At 39.1% G+C, this 18,041-nt stretch overlaps 1 protein-coding gene across 1 annotated transcript in view; it reads right to left on the bottom strand.

The window, feature by feature from the left end:
* The window catches only part of TBCD (tubulin folding cofactor D), a 118,643-nt gene that overhangs the window by 15,327 nt on the left and 85,275 nt on the right, over positions 1-18,041 (bottom strand). The window contains exons 25-32 of the mRNA XM_054393655.1: positions 17,733-17,809; positions 16,528-16,609; positions 14,101-14,219; positions 13,561-13,652; positions 12,662-12,802; positions 8,055-8,138; positions 6,655-6,813; positions 5,425-5,563 (exon numbers count right to left, since the gene is read on the bottom strand). Of these exons, the coding sequence (XP_054249630.1) occupies positions 5,425-5,563; positions 6,655-6,813; positions 8,055-8,138; positions 12,662-12,802; positions 13,561-13,652; positions 14,101-14,219; positions 16,528-16,609; positions 17,733-17,809 (893 nt within the window). The remainder of the gene's footprint in view (positions 1-5,424; positions 5,564-6,654; positions 6,814-8,054; positions 8,139-12,661; positions 12,803-13,560; positions 13,653-14,100; positions 14,220-16,527; positions 16,610-17,732; positions 17,810-18,041) is intronic.

Raw genomic sequence — 18,041 nt, 5'->3', positions numbered from 1 at the left:
AAAATTAAAACCGGCTCAGAAATAATCACTCTTGGTGTAACTTTGTCACGCTCCTTCAGAAAGATGGCAGCAGGAGGTTCTAGTGCTTATGTTCCAGGCTCAGCTGCCATCAGCCCATTTGGGTCACACCAGCTCCTCCATAGCACTGTGTTTGCCCAGCAGCTCCCTGCTGTCATTGTCCCAGCTCTCTGGAGTTGCAGCGTTCCTGAGCCCAAGTCAGGCTGGGTTCTCCTCTCCTGGACCTGCAGCACAGGAGGGGAGAAGGCAGAGTCCCTTTGGGATCCATGTCCCCAAGCATGGGAGATCCTGTGGGACCTCCCTTTCCTGTGGGATCCATGCCCCCAAACATCCATACTGAGGAATGAAACAGACTTCTTCTGCCAGAAGTAATGCTGGGCCCTGTGTGCTGAGTATAAACTGTACCCTTACCCTGAAAAGTCTTTACAGGATATACAATTGTAAGGACCAGAGGTTTCCTGAACGGTTAAACCCTGATTAATTATTGTATACTACCCTGTAAAACAATCTGGGCATTTAAAACGGAGATGAAATATCGTGTCTCTATACCTTGCACAAGCAGAGCTCAGCTCTAAGCAGAAGAAAGGTTAAATCCAAGTCAAGACTCAGGAATACATCTTAAAACCCAGATCTCTCCTCATTTTCTGAAGAAAGCTCAGCCACTCAAGGCTTTTCCTGCTGATTCAAACGACTGAGAAGGCAAGAACGGGCATGAAAGCAAAGGGCAAGCCTAGCTGCACGTAGGATGTTCCAAAGCTGTGCAAACCCAAGAAAGAGTAGCAGGAAAATCAGAAAAGCTGTGTAATGAAAGCAGTGTTTCTTCATTAGAGAGTAATTAAGCACCACAGAAGTCCAGGTGTGGATAAACCATCATAAAGCTGCTTGGGAGATTTTTAAATGGGACATTTTCCAAACAGTCAGCACAGACCACAGGAGATTTGCTGGAGGAAACTCCAACACAACAAGATAAAATCCGTATTTCCTCCTCAGGTCACCACTCCTCTTTTCCCAGATAACCTGTGAGGACAACATCTGAGCTATGACTGCAACTGCTCCCGAGTCTTTGCAGAGAAGAGCATGGCCACATTTCTTCCTATGGAGAACACAATTCACACTATATCAAATGTGTGACATTTACCTTTCCCTGGGGTTTCACAAGGACTAGGAAAGGAAATTAGGAGGTTAATGGGTTGGAACTGGGACAACTTTGGATAAGAATTTAAAAGGAGGCCTGAGAATGACCTTGCTCTTATTAAACAGTAAAAATCAGCGTTTGCCAAGCTTGACTCTCCCATCATTTAAGCTAATAGTAGACACTTCAATGACAGGCAATACATGATAAGGCCAACAGTGTTCAAAGAGACCTATTCATCTGATGATAAAATTAAATCCTAGGGATTTTACCTCCTGAACCAAGGGACAAGTATGAGGAAGTGCAGCTGCAGCAAGGGCAGGAGGCAGCTACAGCTCTGGACAGGTGCACAGTGTATCCATAAGGTGTCTGCACAAGCCTGCATGAACCTGTTTCCTAGTCAGCTTGTTGCAAACCTGGAATTCAATACTTCTAAACAGAATCTCAAAGCAACAACTGGGGCTGATAACAGCCAAAATAAAATTATCTCAGGCATGCAAGTTTGTAAGGAGCAATCAAAATCTCAGCTAGATGTCAGCCACAAAGATGTCCAATCCACACAAGGGCTCTGACTCTCACTCTGCAGTACCATCCTGGAGAGACCTGATTAAAAAAAAAAAAAAAATCCAGTGGGGCATGACAAGAAAGGAAGAGCATGTCCTGAAGATGCTCAGTAGCCTGAAATACCCTACTGCTTGCCAGTATCCCATTAACCAGCCTCCTCAAGGCCCCAGGTATCTTAACAACCTTGAGTCTTCACCCATTGCACCACAGATGCTGGCTGAATTCAGATGTACAGGTAGTTGCTAAAGGCTCAGTATTTCACAGAAGCATTTCGAGAGAGCAAGACCTGCTCAGAGTCAGAACACTGCTCTGACACGTGCAGAAGAAACCTTGTTATGCCTAATAAATAACAGTGGTGTTGGATCACCTCTAATCCTGACAACTTTACAGCACTGAAGTGGCAGCAACCTCTTTTCCCAGTAACTACAGAAAAAAAATTAAGTACCATTCAAATTTTAGCACAAGTGAAACCTTGTCTCCCTTGTTTGACTTGCAGCATTCCTTTAAAAATCTTCTGAAGCCAGTAACTCTAAGACTCAGGTCAGTGACATTTGATGAGAAGTAGGAACATGAAAATTCACATGATTTTGGTTTTCTTTAGAAAAAGAATGCCAGAAATTATTCTCAACTGTATTTTGCTCAAAGATTGTCAACCAAAAAAAAAAAAAAATTAAAAGGTTCAAGGCCTGTTCCTTAAAACCAAATATGCTTTAACACACATATGCATTCATCAGTTTTGGAAGTGGCTACTCCAATAGTTACAGGTCTTTGGCACCTCATGTTGGAAGCCTGGGACTGGCCTGGGAGAAAACTAATTCTCCAAAGAAGCTGCTCTGTCCCTTTTTCTTTTTTTTTCCCCCCTTAACACTTCTCTGTACATTGTGAAATGCAATTTTGACTCTTTATGGGGACAGGGAAATTGCAGGACATTCTGTGCCTTAACAGAATTCTCAGTGTGGTGTAATTCAACAAAAATGAAATTCTATCAAAATCATATCATGACCCCTGTAAGTAGAGGGTTTGTGAACTGGAGAAAGAACACCATTGTATAGTTCTGATTTCCATATGCTGAGAGGACTTTTTCTGCAGCCATAAGAAATATGCCTCATGTGGGCCAGATATATAATTAGAAGATTCTTCTACACAGAGAACATGCCCTTTGAACCAAGGCAATGTAGCAGAATGCCAAATCCCAAAGGGAATGACATCTTCTGTTTTTCCAGATCACTTCAAATGCTCCAGCTACAATTCTTTCAGCAATCGTGCTGCCACCACAATGTTTCTGAGATACCCCACAGCTCATTTCAGAACATCTCTTTTAAAAGTAAAACAAAGAACTACTCTTGCTAAATATACTGCAGAGCAATTTTAGCTATGGAAAAATAGCCACTGACCACTCAATTACAATGGAGCCTTTCTGCTACTGGTTCCCCAAGATGACTTAAAGTGACATTTGAACTCAGATTCTCCCACAGCACACAAGAAGTTCCTCACTTTGTAGTCCATCTGTGTCTGTGCACATATATATTTTTAAGTGAGAGGGGAAAGAAAGGACCTACCACAAGAACACACAGGGGTTACTGCAAGAATACATATTTCAATAACCATCTTCCTTCACCCAAGAGTTCAACAATTTGCATCTTTCACATGGATTTACTAGGAACAGTACTTAAAACTTGCTATTAATGCTTTTAAATCAGCCCCTGGATATTCAGCAAAGAACACTCCAGGCTTTGATAGAACAGTGAAACAGGAGCCATTGTAAGACACAGCCATTCAGATTTAGAGATCACTTCTTAAATATGAAATGTAATTCACCACACACTGCATAACTCCAAGTGAAGCACCCTACAACTGGAGCCTCCCTTGCACTGCTATCTGGCTCAAAAGAGAATTAGGTCATCTTCTTTCTAAAGCCAAAGTCCTTGAGTGTATTTTAACTGGAACAAGCCTTCAGTGTTAAAGAAAAATGCAGGGTCACAGAAAGTTAATATTTCAAAACTGTATTTTGAAAACAGAAGACTTCCCTTAACTATACTGGCAGATGGTAACAAGGGAAGGGTGCTAGGAGTAACTGAACTTTTACAGTTTTCAAAACCAAGCACAACTGGAACTTAAGGAACAAACAAAAGATATTAAACTGTTGAATAAGAATTTTTCTGTGACCTCAGTTAGCAGCCAGAATGTCTGTTTCTCCACACATTTTCTCCCTTTTTATACTTCTATGAATAACTTCGGTTTTGGTGGAGCCTCCTATAATTAACTGTGTTTGACTAAAAGCTGAATTTCATGTGCATGTCTACTATTAAAGAAAAATCTGTTAAGAGTTACATTGTCTATCTGATAATTACTGTCACAAACCAACAAGCATCTGTTTTCAGAGTTTTAAAACAGCTATCCCTACATAATTAGTTGACATTTTAGAAACATTAAAACTCTCAGGACTGGTTCAAATACATGAGGCTGCAGAGACACCAAATCCTCAGCTACAAAAACCCCAAAGCATATGGACTTGGTCCCAAGCACAGAACCCACAACACCCACCAGAACCCATCATTTGGGCATACTTTGAACAGCTCATGGTGTGCCTGGAAAGTGGAAGCCATGGGAGACAAGCTCAAAATGATTACCACCCCCCCAGTTCTGTGAACCCAGCAGGAGCTGTTCTCCCTCCACAAAAGCTCTGTTTCCTGACACAGCTCTTTTCTACCAGCTTTCTTAATTAGAGATGGCAATCTTAATTAGCAACACACTTAAACACTGTTGGGGTGCTGACTCGTGACCTCCTCCTCCTGTTACAAGACCACTGCAATTTAAAGACTTAACTGACAGTCCAGAATATTCTGTTACTGGCCTGCTATTTCCCTCTAGTGTCATACTGAACCATGACCTTACACCAGCAATTGTTTTCATCTATATTACATCTTTGGCTACATCAAATAACAAAAGAGTTAGAAGCTGAAATATCTTGGAACCACAAATTTTGAACCTAGCAAGACAAGCTGTAACGTGGGGACAGGAGATAGACTACAATTCTAACACAGTCAGCAAGACTGGCAGCAAAACAAGACTACCAAAACCAGTGATAAAGATACTGTTCAGGCACAGAAGGATGAAGTAACAATTGCAAATCTCAGAGGATTCAGACAGACATTTAAGTGATATTTGGAATGCAACTTCTGGCATCTCTGGTAGAAAGTGTATTAAAAAATATACAATCTGAACCTGCTGCTAACAGGTATTGATAACGCCACAGTTAACAGCTCAAATCAGGTTGCAAATGAAAACAGGCATTCACCTCAGTTACTAAGAGCAATCACCTTGCATTTAGCAGTCACAACATTTAGCTGAACAGCCCTTGCTCCATTAATAGCTTGGAAGGGTGAGCAAATCAATGCATTAGTTGACAAGGCAAACAGGCTGGAACTCTGAGGTTCTATCAGGCCACGAGATGAGAACCAAAGTGTTCTTACTCCTCATTTCCTGCATGGTCAGGAAGTCAAGGAAGTGATACTTTTAAACAGGAAAAATATAAAGCCCACCAGGTTTAAAGGATGACTTGAGTTCTTTAAAAATAGTATCTTACATGGGAAATGGTCACAGAACTACCCTCTGCAATACCCACTGCAACACACTTAACACTTCAGCCAGCAGTTTTATCAGGTAAGTGCATTCTCCTAGCAGAGAGGAAAGCCACTCTGCTTCCTTACTGTTGTCTCTGTCAGTCCTCCAACAGACACTGAGAGCCCCAGCAGCACGTGGTACTGGTACGCTGGCAAAGCCAACAGCTGGGTGATGCGAGGGAAAGCTTCTGATGCAGCGTTCCAGTTTAGAGTCTCTTTCTCTGACCTGGGGAAAAGGCAAGGGAAAAAAAAAAACCTTATACATGTGTACTGCCTTTGCTCTCCATTCCTTTGATAGCTTCTCATCCAGTGAAGGAAGTATCTGGATTACCTAAAAATCAAGTTATTCCTTGGCTTTTTGGCATATGGGGAAAATACGAATCAAAGCTTCAGCCACTGCCAGCAAAGTGAAGCAATCTTCACATCCTTGTTCCAACTCAGAAATGAGATTTGAACCACAGTTTCCTTTTCATTTGCACTTTTCTCTACACCAAGGGAACAAGTTCTCTTTCTTGTGCTCCATTCAGAGTTCTCTGCCATCAACACCTAGTAAACAACTAATTCAAAGATAGGCTTAGGGCAGGAAAGGCTGACACACATACACCCCAGCATTGTGTGGATTGTATGAGATGGAGATTTTGCTGAATTAAGAGAACAGGGACACCAAGTCAGATGCTCCTTGCCCCAGTCAGACATGATAAACCCCATTCAGGAATGGGCTACTCTAGCGAGAAATTCCATCTTGGAAAACTGCTGCAACTAGACCTTGGTTAAAAAAATACAATTCATTAAAAATTACTGTTATGATCAATGTTTTCCAGTGTAGGGGGGAAAAAATTCAGGAAGGGACTGCCAATAAATTCCATCTCTCCCATTATGAATGAGATTATAAACCAGACATTTTATAAACAGCAGGATGACCAAACCACAGGTCACAGCAGTTCTGTTTTACTGATGGTCTCCCATCTACTACTGACATGAACTCTACCACCCCCACAAAATTGGCTGATGGGTTCAGACATTATTTGGGTTAATCCAGAGAAGACTTATGCAGCATGACCACATAAGACCTACTGCCTTAAAAAAGGATGGCTTTAATAAGAACTCACAGGGTAAGAAGTTCTTCTGAATATTTCATATGTTTACACATATTCATTGGACACTTCACTGAAATTCTGGCAAACAGCACCAAATATTCCTCAAACACATAGAGGGCACATGGGCACAAAGATCATGTCAGGTTGCTTCTGTTAGGTAAAACTGCATGCATTAATCTTGGAGTTTCACTGGTCTAGGATGTGTTTTTCCATATATTACCTTGGAAATATCCTCTCCAGCTCCTCTCGATGAGGTATGTGTGGAACTGGAGGATGGTCAAAATGCAGGAGAGTAAGGAACACAGATCCTGCATGAGCTCGAAATTTATCTATTTTTTCAGCTGACTGTTGAGCCAGCCAGCACATAATCTGTTTGCAGCTGCAAAGAAGAAAACAATTAATCACATAATTTAATCAGCAGAACATGCATTTAAATAGTTTCAACAATATAATAAGCATCCTGTTATGGAAGCATTCTGGTTTAACTCTTCATAATGAAAGTACAACTGATTCAAGATCAATCTGGTGACAGAATCTTTAACGTTTTGTCTTCCACAGATCAATTAGAAACCATCATGATGTTAAATATGACAATATTTGATATTCACATACCACCTTCCACCCAACAAGATCGGAAGGTGCTTTAGGGTTTGAATGAACTGCTACTCTTCAGATGGAAATAGAGTAGGACTTTGAGACAAGCACAGTTTCAAGGTGAAAAAACTGCACACCAAGCAGAGGACTAGATCTATCCTAAATCTCATATATCCCAAAATTAAACATGTAATAATGAATAATCTAGGTCTGCAGTAGACCAATAGGAGGAAGCCCATGGAGAGAAGGCACTGGCTGAGTAGTGTATTCCTAGAGGATCCAGAATTTTCCTTCAAAGAGTCCTTCAAAGTTTGGGATTTTAAAATTGAAAAAGGAATAATGTAAATATTCAGCTAATCATTGCAAGCTCTGTCCATAAACCAACACCATTATTAGAAAACTTTGCTGCAGCTCAAGCTATGCTTAAAAACTGGAGTATTTTTCTTTTTGTTTACTACTAAAAGTATGCTGCCATGAAATTAAAAATCAGAGCCCAGTGTAGATTATCTTATTTCTGTACTTCTTTACTAATAATTCCACAAAGAAGACAGAAATTAACACAAAGTCATCTCCACATTTTATCACATTCCAAAGAAATGATGCAATGCTCTGGATAAGCAGGCAAATTTGCTTTCTACTTAAGTGAACAATACTGGCAAGCTCCCCAGAGGCAGCAAGCGTACACCAAATCTCCCAGATGCACTGTGTTCCAAAGGTGGGACTGCCACCCAGTTTCTCTCCATAAAGTCAGTCTCTCTGAAAAACAGATGCAATATTCTCAGCATCTCTATGGGTGTAAAGTTTGATTCATTTGTATCAAAAGCTTCATAGAAGCATAGAATACCAGGTTGGAAGGGACCTCAAGGATCATCTAGCCCAACCTTCCAGGGTAAGAATACGGTTTAAATAAGAGTTCTATCACATTCAGACAAGGAAGAAGTCTACAGTATAGAAGCAAAGCTTTCTTGTATGGACTGGAATGTAGTTACAGGAGATAAGAGACAGAATTGAGTACAAGTAGCATACATGTTGGCATTAATTAACTGTGCTTCATTCTGCACCAGCAGGAGCGTCACTTCCATTAAACTTGTCATAGCAGCTTCACGCACCCTGTTGAAACAGAGATCCATTAGTTACAGCAGGATTTATTCCAAGAATGGTACATCAGCAGTTGAGGTAGATACTGACAAAAGAAAATAAAAAAATAATGAAAGTGGTGACCACTGAGAGCAGCTATCAAAATCTGGGAGGAAGAGGAGTGTGCACAGTTGTATCTCCAACCCCGTTCTGTCAGGTGAAGCCCAGACAGCACTGAGGGTACAACAGTCAGCCTAGTTTCCAGGCAAGCCTCCTTCCTCACCACCTTAGTTTTAATTCTAGCCAGATGTCACCAGAGTCATTCTTTAAGAAGGTTAAAATTGATAATGATGAGTAATATTTGCTGTGCAAGTAGATATATTTAAACCAAAATGCTTTATCTGCTTCAAATCTTCTTCTAAAAAAAGGCCAACCTGCATTTTGATATATTTAGGCACTATTAAGTGTCATACTCTTGTAATTTTTCAAGCTTAATATTTTCAACATTAAAAAATGGTGACTTAGAATGACTTCAATCTCTGTGCTAAGTAATAGTTTTATGAAAAAGATTAGCTACAGTAATACTAAGTTGTTCCTGAAATGCATCTCATATATATGGTGATTTTCTGCCTTAAAAATGTCAAAATAAAATATCTATATATAAAAGATGAAAACTGTAATTTCAGTTAAAAAATATAAATCAATATGTTTGTTTTAAACCACATGCTTTGTCAATATAAGTGTTATTAAAAGTAGTTTCTTTCTTAAGATATGGGCAGTACTATCATGGATCTTCAGCTGGTTATATGATCTTGAACAGACCAGGACCAACACATTAATCACGTTAGTCACTCATGGCAATGTCATCCTTTCTCAGTAATACTTAATCCAAAAGAAGAAAAAGAAGTGAGATATTTGAAAAGGTACACCTCTAACTGTGAAAAGCAATACTCTTATTTCTGATCTCCAAGCTAAGCTGAAAATAGTTGTCTATACAATCTAAAACTGGGTGGGACACGACTTATAGTGGTAAAAAAGGTAAATTACATACTTTTTTCCTAAGCAGCTTAATACAAGTTTGGTCATCTTTCATCAAAGTGTGTTTTCCTAGTTTCTCATATAGTATCTGACTATAAGATATTAGTGTCTAACACCTGTAGACAGATTGGACAAGTCCCAGCAAATAATCTGTCAAAAGAAACCCAGAGTTTGCATATGGAAAGTAAAGTTGGTTAAACTTTCCCACGATTTCATTAAAGAAGAATAAAAATTGGACACCGAAGACAAGGCCTCTCCAGAGAAATGGAAGCTCTCACCATATCTTTCTATCTTAGTCTATGGTTCAGAAGAAACGAAATGAGAACACACTCATAGTTGAGAGACCACAACAGCATTTAGCAGCCAGCAGTTTGCTATGAGAAAGGATTCCCCTTCCCCCTTTAATTTACATGTTTCTTGACTTGACTTTGGCTGGCATTGCTTAAAAACAATCTGGAACTCAAAACACATTTGAATTTTAATGGGTGTTGAGAGTTGAACTTTCCTCAGGATTCTTTGCAAATTTCCACTTTGCAGAGTTTTGTTTTGCTTTTAAATTAAGACATAGACAGAAGGCTAAACAACAGGTACGGGAACTTAAGTGAGAGCTGTCAGATGTGGAAGTTAACTTCAATACCTAATTATACTTAGCCAGGTTCTTATCTACTTCAGTATCTCATTTCGTTTTGAAAGCAAACAGCTTAATATCTCTTTCCTTTCTGTGACTCCCCACCCTGTATGGTTGCTCTTGCATTTTCTTTCAGCTTCACCTCTCTCTCGTGTTACCACATTCCTTGAGCCAGACCCATTCACCTCCAGCTCAGGAAGGAGGAGAGGAAAAGCCAAGCTGCTTCTTTCCTTGCACAAGCTGGAATGACCTCTCTTGATCCTTACTACTTTGCATCCTTGTTTCCTCTTCTGCATTTCAGATGTCAAACACACCTCCTTTTCTCTGATTTCTTGTCCTGTGTTATCATTTCCCTGCCATATGACAATGTTAACTACCTCTACTGAAGGCTGAGGAACTGGGGTATCACTACACAAAACAAGAAAAATACAAACACAAAAATATTAACTCAGGCTGATAAGAGCAGTCTGGGTTATTTGCCCTGTGTATTTTTCCAATGGATTTGTCAATATTGCAGTGAAGTCCCCTGAAGGCACAAGCCAAGTCAGTTAAAAAAGTGCCCAGTACCAACATGGCACGAAACACCTCCCTTCTGCTTTGTGCTGTAGCACTTACACTTCACTTTCTGTTCAAAGACAGAGCAGTTATAAATAACTACTGCAACCCACACCAGAACTGATGAGATCTCAGTCACTGATAATGACACTCTAGAGCACAAGCACCAAAGTTTGACAGCAGCATAAACTACCCAATGATTGCTGGCAATGAAAATCTCTAGTGTGACACATACTGTACCAGAAAAGCACAATCACAACTTTTCCTCCTACATAAGACAACAGTGGGTTGTAGGGTGTGTTACAGCAGCTCCCATTCCTCATGGATTATCATGAACTACATTATAAATGTTCTTTACAGCACCTGTCCCCATGTTCAAGCTATCTACTGAGCAATCCTAAAGAGGAGAATGCCACTGTAATTAAGTCTTTTCTTTCAAAGCAAACCTGGGGCTACCAAATAAAATAACACTAAAGTAGAGAGTGAGCAGGACAGAATTCTTAAACAGATGTAACAAGAAATATGAGGCTAACCAAAAAGTTCCCAAACTCCCACAATGTGTACTTGGCATCAGGTACTACCATGCCGGATCTGAACAGGGATCAGCATGCTATGCATGGCTGCTGAAGCTGAATGCAGCCACTGCTCCAGAACTGAGCTGTTTTGCTTGCAGCAGGGAGAAGGGAGCAAGCAACTGAGACTGTTTTGGCCACAGAAAGAAGCATGGTAAGCAAGGAGAAGTGCACACCCTCCCTGCAAGGCAGCAATTAGCATCACAGGTCACAACGATCATCTGTGAGCTGTGCCAGCTCTGCCACAGCACCAGTGTACCTAGTTTGGTGCCTTTTGTTTCAGTAATTCTCTGTGTCTCCTACCTGTTGAGTCTCAGCTGTCAGATGAGTCTAAGTTGCCAGTTACAATATAGAAGATGGCACTCTTAACTTCAGTTTAAACTTGAGTTAAACTTTAGTTAAGCTAAAAGGAAATTGCTTCATGTTCATATACTAAAGCTGAAAACACCCTTCAAAGAAGGGGACAGTGCCTGAAAAAACATTCAAATCAATTAATTCATACAAACACACTGCAAGGATATAATGGAAACTAAACACCCAAGCCCTTTATGAGACTCAGCACTGTTAGACAAGAGCTTCTTGACTAAACTGGGAAAATAAGGAAATCTTTTCAGCCAACAAAATTATTTCATGCCAGTACTTTTCAGGCACTCCCTCCTTCCTGTCTGGAATAGAATAAAAGCAGAGCCAGATACTAGATCTGAACAATCAACAGGTTGTTAATTTACAATCCTGAACACCCATCTCTGTACTCTGAGATGCCTGATGCAGTTGCCAGACAGGTCAAATGTATACTACCCTACCACACAAAGAGTGTTACCCATACTGTTAAATAGGGCTGATATTTTCTGTATAGAATCCTACCTAAAAGTAACATATTCAATAATTTCAATATCTGAATATGCATATACAAGACAATAAAAATGAGAAGTCTTTGTTGAAAACAACATTTTACTTAAAGTCAATTAAACAACAGACAGCTAACCTTAATGTAGCACATTCATTTACTTAGTTATGGCTTCTCTGTACAAGGATCCTTACTGCTCTGAGCCTTCTGCATAGCAGCAACAGTGTCACGTACTTTAAATCTGCAGATAGAGGATTTATTCCTGAATTCTGATAATTTACAACTTTCTGTCAGCAAATACTATTTCAGGCTAGGCACACCACAAAAATATGACTGCTATAGACTTAACCTTCTAAAGGCTTCACATTAGTAGATATATTACTGCAGATCTATGATTTAATTGTTCTTGAAGTCTCACCGCTGGAACAACTGAAAGCCTACACTTCGCAGAGTTTGTAACGCCACAGCGCATGCCTTGACAATCCGGCACTAACACCTTATGCAACTGCTCCCTCTCCTGGCACAAAATCCCCACAACAACACGGTATAACGAGTTCACCAGGCAGAAGTAAATGACTGACTTGAAAAAAACAGAAATAATGCTTTCAGTCTCGGCACATCTTACAACTAAATACATTCCTGATATTCACAAAGATAAAACAATGCCAGCAACAAAAGCAGAAGGCGGCTGAACGACAGCTTAAACCAAAATTGTCTCCATCTTCCTAACTTCAAAGGCAAGGGACAAATTCTCATCAGCCTTTCACTTCCTACTCCTCTTCCCCCAGTGTAATTCTACCTAGACGCAAATCTCCAAAAGCTTGGAGCTTTTTCTAACAAGTTTTGAAAAGACAGCAGGTTTTAATCAAACAAAGGCAACAGCTACATTTAAGTTCTGGTTTGTAAGGTGCCTCACCATCCTCCAACATCTCCTCGGCTGTCTGTGGTGTAGTCAGTCACACCACCAAGCAGTGTAGCATAAATCTGAGTAACGTTATCTTTGCAGACATATTCTTCCTGGGATCCTTCTCCCTTTACACCCATTGTCTGGCAAACCCTTTTAAAAGAGAAAAAGAGAGGGGAAATCACAACACTAGCAAGGAGAAATATTAAGATCACAGCTTTGTTCCATTGCTTAATAAAAATCCAGTGACATGAAATGTTCTAAACACCTCTAACGTCTGCTACAAACTGTATGAAGAATATTTCTGAGCCTGTTGTGCTGAGGATTTCTGTGTTTGGGTTTAAAGGAACACTGGGGAGGCTAAAAAGTCAAGAGATAAGCAGACTGTTTTTATATCCATAGTATAAAATTACTTGCTTCAAGTAACTGTTAAGTTTCTGAATTCTCCTTGCAGTAAGAAAAAGAGCAAAGGACTAACACAATGCACACTGAATTTGATATTAAACTTTTTTACATTGGTTTTTGCACTGTAACATTTTAAGAGCCTGTGTACATGATTAACACTAACTACACTGTGGAATGCCAATTCAATTTCTTACTAAGAAAGTCCTTTCTTCTCACTAATGCTCAATAAATCGCAGTCTGCCAGAGGTAAACTTTAAAATACACTCAGCTAGTCAGTTAATCAGAAACCCCACACCACCAGAGTTGTACTCCATTCTCAGATGAGTGATAATCTTCCAAGTAACAGGTATTGAATAACAGAGACACAGGCAGTCCCATGCTAAAAATGTGTGTATCACAGTGAAAGTGAGTCCAAGAATCATGCTAAAGGCTCACAACAGAAAGCAGAATGAACAGGATTCTAAAGAAAAAGTAAAATTAGAGAAAAATGAAGATGATAAACATACTTTGCAATTGCTATTAGGGCATCTCTTCTGGATGCTGCAAAGCTCACATCTGCAGGAGAAATTAAGGTCACTTTTTTCAAACCTTCCAAAACCTGGAAAAAAAAAAAAAACAAACCAACAAAACTTGACATTTGAGATATTCAAACCCAATGCATTATTTATGATAAATGTTACATTCAGATCTTGTATTAAAAGGAGCTTGATGATATAGGAGAGAACTAATCAGGCAACAGTGTTTGGTTTCTCACTGGGACTTGTCAGCATGCCTCACTTTTCCCTTTGGACAAACGCTGCATAGCAAAGGGATAATTCAGTCTCTGGCTTTTCCATTAGCACAATTAAAGCTGGACTAAACTTTAATTATTGGAATGTATGGCAAGCTAAACTCATGATCATTTTCTGGAGTTACTGTACATTAGAATCCAAACCCCTTTCACAAAGACCTTTAATTATGATCATTATTATTTATTTGATTACCACTATAGGTTTCATTTAAAATACATGTGCCTTCTTCTCATTACAACAATTGTATTTGTTCACCTGTTGGAGCCTGCCCTTCAGCAGAAACCTTGGAAGAGCCCCAAGAGCTCGTGAAAAGCCACAACGAATCATTTCCTCTGTGTTTTGCAGTTCTGAAACGTACTGTGTCACCAGCTCATCTAGAAAAAAATACAATTGCAGAGTGAGAAGCAACTACCACATCATCATCATCATGATTACAGATTCGGCTAATGAAAAAATACAGCAGCAAAAGATCCCCCAAACAGAGCAGCTAGGAAAATGGAGAATTTGTTAAATTAAAATACAGAATATTTTTAATTGCCTACAGAAAAAAAAAAAAAGATAAAAATTTTAAGATGTTTAGTGTTACATGATTGAATTCTTATTATCTAAATATGAAGTCAGACTTTTTGGACAGACTAATCCCAGTCATTCAGAGAGAGAAAATGACAGTTTCCAATTTAAAAAAGTTATAATGTCTTAAATATCCAAACAATAAGCACAAATACCTGCACAAACACAAGGGAACAAGTTCTTTTATGTTTCCAGGTCATTGTTTTCCATAAACAGACAAGTGTTCAGTGTTAGGAAAGAGATGTCTCTGGATTTGTGAAGGTCAGTTATTTGCCAATTGTCCCTCAGAAAAGTCTTAATTTGACTTAGGGTTTAAACACACACACAGACCATGCCTAAGCAATGAAGTAACTTCAGAGCACTTTTTATAGGGAGACAACAATAAAGTTGGGCTTTTTTGCAGGAGAAAGCTCAAAAAGAAGTGACCACTGGCACAGAGATGCTGTGCTCAGATTCTGTACATTGGCACATAGCAAACAGGGACAATGGGATTCCGAGCAGCAGAAGAATAAACTCAGCAGGGCATGAAAAAGAAACTCAACAATGAAAAAAAGCAGTAAGAAGAAATGAGGGTGAATGAAAAAGAGAACTGTATCTATGTAATTCTGCTGTTGCCTTTATCCTGGACTTAGCAGACAGTAATTCCTTTACCTGATTTTTCAGCTACTATATTACTCTCTGTAACACGCAGAGAAAACCAAGGTACTCCAGAAAAGTTTAAGAACAAACAAGATAGCTGCAACAGACAAACTGTGGTTCAAAAAGAAGGGTGGTCTTAATTGCATTACTGGATATGTCCTTTTTAATCCTCAAAGACACAGAATCAGAGATCCTATGGAGATTACATAATTGTGCCATGGCTTATTGTCATCTAATATTTAAGTGATTGAGCAATATTTGCTAGAGGAACAAAAAATAGTTGCCATAAGAACCTACACATTAATCATAACCCATGACAAACTTTTTCTGTTTTTCACTCCCTATGCAATCAGCAGGCCTCAACTAGCTCCTGACATAAGGAAACTAGGTCCCTGTCCAGCGGTTAGCAATACCTTCACAAAGGCAAATTTAATTCACAGAAGGAAATTAAAAAATTTCCAAACCACTGGAGTGTAAGATAAGAGTCTTGAGGCCATAGGAAGATGTGCTGCTTGCTCAGACAGCAAGATGATCTTAGACAGTATGACTAGGGGAAGTCTTCCCTTTGATTGATGTAAATTTAAGATTGACTCTTTAGCCAAATGACATAAAATTAAGACATGACAAGGGGCAAACGAGCAGCTTGTTACTTGAAATGACTTAGTAATTATGCTAGCAAGGGTAATGCACATGTTAATATTCTTCCAAATCTTCAGCTTCAGAAAACAACATGATCTATGAAGCATCTACAATATTAATTCAACACAACCCATCCTGAAAGAATATTAAGAGAAAGCCATCAACACCAAACCAGAACATATTAAGACAGAAAAAATTATACAAAAAAAAGATGAAAACTAACAAGAGGCAGAAGAAGTGACTCAATAAAACTGCAGTCTTATAGGGTCAGATTCAGAATGCCAAACACTAAAGTTTGTGTCTTCATCTTAATCTGTCAAGCCAAAGTAAAACACTGGTTACATTTTACCAAAAGCTTGTTTCTTTTCTTTCTCCTAATCTCCTTAATCATGTTTAGACCTGCTCACACTGACTTACATAAGGCATCTGCATTGTCATTGAATGTCTCCTGCACTGTAGCTTCCACACATACACCAGACATTGGGGTAAATATTCTTAGTAGTGGATTTCAGTCCCACAACATGCAGAACTTAATGGTCATTAATAGCTTTCACTGGTGCAGATATGAAAATACACAAGTTTTTTTTTCTCAAAAGATGATTGGATGTATAATGACGACTCTGCTACCATGCGTGGAAGAGGCGTTAGAGCAGCACGAGGCCAAATAAAAGACAGAGGTGACTACAGATTTTTTTTAGAATAGAAAAATTTCCACCTCATGATTCTCTGCTCTAAATCATTTCAGAAAGTCTGACAAAAAGTTTTGCCTGTATCTACAAATCTGAATACCACAGCCCAGTATTTTCTGCCTCTACTGTAAACATGAGTCATTACCCTGTAGAGCTGGATCAGCTTCTCCCTTTTCATTGATGTAGTATTCATTACACAGCGCGGCCAGTGCCGAGACTGCAGACTCCTGTAGTAACAAAGGCAAAATTGTAAACTTCATGCATTTACTAAGATCACACTTTATGACAACTGTGCTTAGAATTAAAAGGTTAAGGAAAAAAAAGTGGATTATTAAAAAAAAAATAATTCATTCTTTTCAGCTACTGAGATCTACTTTTTTATTTCTTCCAAATACTGGTGTAAGAAGAGTTGAAGAGGAAATCTATGTAAGGAAAGAACAGATTCTGCTCTTATTCATTCAAAAGTACCAGTAGGCTAAACTAATATTTAAGACACTAATAGTAATGTATCAGCTGCATTTTTCTCAGTTGAAAGACCTCCAGAATGACACAGTATTTCAAAAAATAATTACTTCATCTTTAATATACTGATAGCAGATCAGTGAAAAACAAATCACCTTTCCCTAGAAAGCTGTTGAAGGGAGACAGTGAAAAAAACACCAAGGACCGAAGGTTATAAACAATCCCCTGCAACTGGCAGTGTTAAGTTCATGTATGCACACCAGCATGAAACACATCCACCAATGGATTTAATATTCAGAATTAGAGTAGCTCGAGATCACAGCAAAAGGATTTGCAACAGGGTTTAATGGAAAATTTAAGCTCATTGTCCTGAATAACTCTGGTTGATGACACCAAAGTTCTTACTGTTAACAAATGCTGCCCTCAACACAACAGGCCTGAGGACATCATCTCGAGATTCTAGTTCTTAAAAAAGTTTTGTGAAAGTACTAAAATCAGCATACCTTACACACATTACAGGTGCGCCAAAACAGAGGCAAAACATCCAATCAACGTAACCATACAGCTGACAGTGAGCAACTACAAGTAACCGCCAGTGACTTCTCACCACCCACCCAGTGTCAATGCCAGCACCCGTCCATCACTCTGTCCAAAGGAACCTACAAGGAACAACCTCTGTGGCAGCTGTTCAAGCATTCATCAAAAAGGTCCATTTGACTTTTGAAGAATTCAATCTCTTTTGAAAAAACATAATCCTTCTTACCACTCTAACAAGCAAACGTTCAAGTACCAATTAGATTCCTTGGAAAATAATCCAGTGGCAGAAAGCAAAACTATTTCTAATTCTGTATTTAATGAGCCCACATGAAGGAGAAGGAATTATTGTACCTTTATATGCTGTTGTGCAGCGCTTGAAATAAGAGGGAGACTTTTTAGGCTGTCATTTATTAACCACTGCCAGCCTCCTGCAACAGGATGGAAGATAAACGGCATTAATTTTTCTTACTCTCCAAACTTCAATATTCAGTTTTAGTTTTCACAAAAAAAGGCAGTTATACAAATTGATCCATTTCTTTGGTTTTCCAAATAAACGAGGTTGTGATTCTCAGTGCAAATATTGCCTCTGGTGACGCTGGAAAATTCATGCTAGTAAAGAGCCTCAAAACAAATCTTCAAAGAACATCACCGTTTGTTGCA

This window comes from Indicator indicator, chromosome 29 (assembly GCF_027791375.1).
Source record: "Indicator indicator isolate 239-I01 chromosome 29, UM_Iind_1.1, whole genome shotgun sequence".
Lineage (NCBI taxonomy): Eukaryota > Metazoa > Chordata > Aves > Piciformes > Indicatoridae > Indicator > Indicator indicator.
Note: the sequence above shows the minus strand (reverse complement) of the source record. Positions and strands in the feature narration are given on the sequence as shown.